The 5,000-nt window shown below is 41.8% G+C and overlaps 1 protein-coding gene across 1 annotated transcript in view; it reads right to left on the bottom strand.

The window, feature by feature from the left end:
• Positions 1-5,000, bottom strand: part of kidins220b (kinase D-interacting substrate 220b) — a 32,944-nt gene that overhangs the window by 14,929 nt on the left and 13,015 nt on the right. Inside the window, exons 10-11 of the mRNA XM_031315289.2 lie at positions 3,858-3,956; positions 236-334 (exon numbers count right to left, since the gene is read on the bottom strand). Coding sequence (XP_031171149.2) covers positions 236-334; positions 3,858-3,956 — 198 coding nt within the window. The remainder of the gene's footprint in view (positions 1-235; positions 335-3,857; positions 3,957-5,000) is intronic.

The raw sequence follows: 5,000 nt of genomic DNA, 5'->3' as shown, positions 1-5,000 counted from the left end.
ACTGTTGATCCAACTTTAGTCAAGTCCAACAAAAAGAAATCTTCATAGGACAAAACAATGTACTTTTATTTTGAAGGGCAGACTTTAGCCTCAGCTTTATGTCTCATTATTAGAATAAATATAAAAGTACTTTTATTTTGAAGGGCAGACTTTAGCCTCAGCTTAATGTCTCATTATTAGAATAAATATAAAAGTACTTTTATTTTGAAGGGCAGACTTCAGTCTCAGCTGTTACCTTGTCGACGGCGGACACTTTGGCTCCTTTATCCAGCAGCAGCTCCACGATCTCGATGTTCCTCATCTTGGTGGCTTTGATCAGAGGAGTCTCTCCGTCCTGGGACAGGAAACAGGAAACAGGAAACATTAGCGAGCATAATTACCTGTACACTTACAGATGTTACGTTTGTCTTTTCGTCGCCTTTTTTGCATTGCGTTGATTTTGTGTCTTCTCCCGTCCCGCATGAGAAAACACATCATTTTACAGGTTATTAATAATAATAACTTGGTTTTATCAAAACCTTTGCACCACCATGATGTTATCCTTGAAAAGCAGCTGACTTTGACCGGCCAGGTGCGTCGCCTCCACCCACAGGTGCCGGTTAGTATTTTTGCACATTTGTCAGTTTGTTTCCTAGCCTGACCGCTGTTCCCAGCAGCAGCAGCCATAAGCCCCGCCCACCAACTCTATACATGATGTGATTGGCCTGACCAGCCGGCCACATCCAGATGTTGGGTCTGGGTCTGCCCCACATCCAGATGTTGGGTCTGGGTCTGGCCTACATCCAGATTCTCCAAATGTCAGACTTCAGGGTTCATACGCAGTTTAACCATAACTATTTCTGACTATTTCATGAGTTTTTCATGACTTTTTATTTCTGACTATTTCTGACTATTTCATGACTATTTCTGACTATTTCATGACTTTCTCTGACTATTTTATGACTTTTCCATGACTTTTCATAGTGGGAGTCGTAATATCGCGCCCTGAATAGAACGGTGAGGTTAAGACGACGTGAAATACATTTATTAATCACATATTATTATGCTGTATAGTAACGAAGTAGAACTACTTCACTACTCTACTTAAGTACTAAAAGGCTGTATCTGTACTCTACTGGAGTATTATTTTTTTCTCCTACTTCCACTTTTACTTGAGTACATATTTTCGATGAATGAAATACTTTTACTCCGATACATTTTGTATGTGCTGCATCGTTACTCGTTACTGTTGTGAATTCCTCACGCTACGGAGACGGCTTAAATTAGCGTAGATCGCGTCGTGTTTCTTTTCATTACGGTTGCCCGTTCAGAAGTCAGAGACGATGTCAGTTTGTACTCTTTCTATTTATCTATTGTTGCAGAGTAATCTATTCCTGAGTTGTTTCAGTCTGCAGTGAGTCCTGAATGTTAACCGTTTGACCCTGTGATGTAAAGCTGCTAGTGTATCTGTACTTTGCTAGCTGTTAGTGTATCTGTACTTTGCTAGCTGCTAGTGTATCTGTACTTTGCTAGCTGCTAGTGTATCTGTACTTTGCTAGCTTGCTACCTTTCCACTGTACATCACACATGTTACTAGCTAGTGTGTGATACGTTTTTTGGGACTTTAATCGTTACTGTGCTGGAGAGGATGTTCATTTTACTTGCACAGTGTGATAATTGTACATTTTATTTCAGTATTTGTTAATATTAGTTATTTCTAATATAATATAATTAATATTTGTTAATTCCTTTGGCTACAGCCTTGGCTAAACATTTGACATAATATAAACAATATGATATTCTTTTGACTGCTTTCTTAAATAACTAAATAACACAATACTTCTACTTTTACTTTCAGTACTTGAGTAGTACATTTTAAAATAAACTACTTGCGATACTTAAGTACAAAAAATGTTGAATACTTTAGTACTTCTGCTTAAGTGTGGTGCTTAAAGAGCACCTCTACTTCTACTCAAGTCACTTTTTTGATAGAGCACTTGTACTTTTACTCAAGTATGGGTCTCTAGTACTTTATACATGTCTGGTCTCTAGTACTTTATACACGTCTGGTCTCTAGTACTTTATACACGTCTGCATATTATTATGCTGTGTTAAAAAACTAATTCCATGACTTTTCCAAAACTTTCTGGGTCTTTTTATGTTTCCAAAACCTTTCCAGGCCTGGAATTTACATTTTTTAACGGCATAACTTTTCCAGGTTTTTTCACAACGTATGAACCGTGAGACTTGCCTTGTTTTCGTGATGTAAAGCCCTCGTTTTGAGGTTCTTTTCCACATCATTTATCGACTCCATCGTCGCTAGGCTACATCCCCATCCCGCAGTGTGGGAGGGGTGTAACATGAATATTAAAACTCCAATTATTTACAAACGCAATATTTATTATTTTTATTCAGGAATTCAACTGTCAAAAATCAGCTCAGCAGCAGCTATTTTATTATACACTCCCGCTTAAAGAAGGATGAGACCAAAGTGTAGGTCTGTACAGTTGTGCTGTTATATATAAATATATATATATAGGTATATGTAGTTTGCTGCTAGCATGCAGCCTGACGTCTGACTCCCCCCCCATGTGAAATACCAAACTCCTTCCTACATACGTTGCAAAACGCTTTCACGTAAAACTGCAGTAATCCAGGAGTATTTCCCTACCCGGTCCTGCCGGTACCTGCAGAGATGTTTTAGCTTTTTAGCTACGTGTTCATCGGGTCCCGGGACACCAGCCTGAGCCTCCATTTCAACAATGAATGAATGAAAAATAGCAATGCGTGTTATCAAAATTTGCACCTAGCCGTCTGCGTACTGTTGCAGCCAATGAGCAGCAACAGTTTTTAATGTTCTATATCAGACTATAGCTACTCGAGAGTCTGCTCTAGAGACTTTGCTCTAATTTTCGGGACAATTACGGCAGGATTCGGGATTCGGGATAACTGCTTGGATTTCGGGACTGTCCCAAATTTTTCGGGACGTCTGGTCACCCTACGCGGGACCCAATCCCAATGCAGCCCTCTAAGTACGTACCCACTAGAGATGCACCAATTCCAACTTTCTAGGCCGATTCTGATTTCTGATTTTCTTTGAGTTAGACCAGCTGATACTGATTTTAGCTGATTCCGATTTCATGTTTTCTAACCACTTTACAGCACACACACATTTATTTTCTATCTTTTCTTTAATAGAACATGTGTTGAACAGATAATGGATCACTGTAAATAGAACTATATAAATTACTCCTGGTGTGGGACATTCACACACATCTAAAGAGCAATGTTAGAACCATTTCCTTCTTTTCACATCAATATCAACTAAAGAAATGTGATTTAGGTTTTTGGTGTCGTCCCTCCACGCCCTACTTTCTCCTCGCAGGTGTTGCATATTGTAAACTTGTTATCTTCTGCACACACGCTGAAGAATTCCCAAACAGCTGACATGTTGCAGGTTAATCCACCAGGTTCCTACATGTGGAGAATAGCGCCGACACACGGAGGAGAAGTTGAGAGAAAGGAGAAAGAGAGCGTGCCGTGGCGTCCGTGCCGTGGCGTCCGTGCTGTGGCGTCCGTGCTGTGGCGTCCGTGCCGTGGCGTCCGTGTGTGCGTGCGTCCTTGAGAACTGTAACTGGTATAACTTATGTTGTCAGTTAATTGGAGCGTTGACCAGCATGAAATCCCCATATGTCAGACTGACCTGCCGGTCGCCGGTCATGGCCGAGCACGTGAAAACCGGCCAATTCTGGTCACCGGCCGCTCTATCGGTGCATCTCTAGTACCCATGGCGTAGATTTAACGCAGAAGCATTAATCGGCCTTTAGAGCCACGCCACATCAACAGCTGCTGAAACTCAATCAGTATCGGGGTCTCACCTTGGTGCAGGTCTCGGTGTCGGGGTTACACTGCAGGATGTCTCTCACCATGGTGGCGTTCCCTTTCTCCACGGCCCAGTACAGCGCCGTCTTATTCTCCTGGAAACACAGCAGAGGGAGACACGCCGATCAGCATCCACTGCTCGCTAACCGTACGTCCACACCTCCGCCGACTTGATCTTCTAAAGATACCCGAAGTCATTCATTTTCAACGGAAGCTGCTTCTCTCAGAAATCATAACAAGGACGGGAAATAGTTTTAACATGACTTTAAAATCGACTTCCACCGAGCCAAAGTGCTTATGCTAACATTAGTTAGCTCGCTCTGGTTTCCTAACTGCGTCGTGAGGTACAGTAACGTTAGCGTAGCTGGGAGCTCCATGGAGACAGCTAAAGGTAATGTTAGCTGTCCTACAGCTGTCAGAGTTAGCTTCTACTTATATATTACCTTCTAACAGCTGGATTCTCAGTAACGTGACAATCTGCAAGAAACAGGTTGCTTATAAATCACTAAAATAGTAGTGACAGCCCCGTTTGGCTTAGCTATTAATGCCGTTAGCATCGTTTGTTACTTACCTAGTTTATGACAAATGGTTTCGGCTGTGCTTCCTAACATGATGTCACTAACCGAGCACCGTTAGCCTTTACAACAGAGCTGCTTCTCTACACTTGTTGATAATGTTTGATTCCAGAGTTCTCTGTTGATGTGTGTTTGTCGCTGTGTGCTCGTGATGGAAGATGAATGTACCGTATTTTCCGGACTATAAGTCGCTCCGGAGTATAAGTCGCATCAGCCAAAAAATGCGTCATGAAGAGGAAAAAAACATATATAAGTCGCACTGGACTATAAGTCACATTTATTTAGAAATTGACTTCACAAAATCCAAGATCAAGAACAGACATTTAATCTGGAAAGGCAAGTTATTCAACTACACAGTAGCACACAGAACAAGGGGCTGAATACGGTAGGTGTCCGGTATGTTAACGTAACACATTAACAGTTATTCAACTATACAACAGAATACAGAACAACTACCAGGGCGTGGAGACGTAACGGCACCGTTGACGAGCATCTACATCTGTGGACTCGTTCCTCCAGCTCTGGCCATCTTGCTTTCAGCGAGCGACTAGCTTTCTTTGTTTC

Source organism: Sander lucioperca, chromosome 19, assembly GCF_008315115.2.
Source record: "Sander lucioperca isolate FBNREF2018 chromosome 19, SLUC_FBN_1.2, whole genome shotgun sequence".
Classification (NCBI taxonomy): domain Eukaryota; kingdom Metazoa; phylum Chordata; class Actinopteri; order Perciformes; family Percidae; genus Sander; species Sander lucioperca.
Note: the sequence above shows the minus strand (reverse complement) of the source record. Positions and strands in the feature narration are given on the sequence as shown.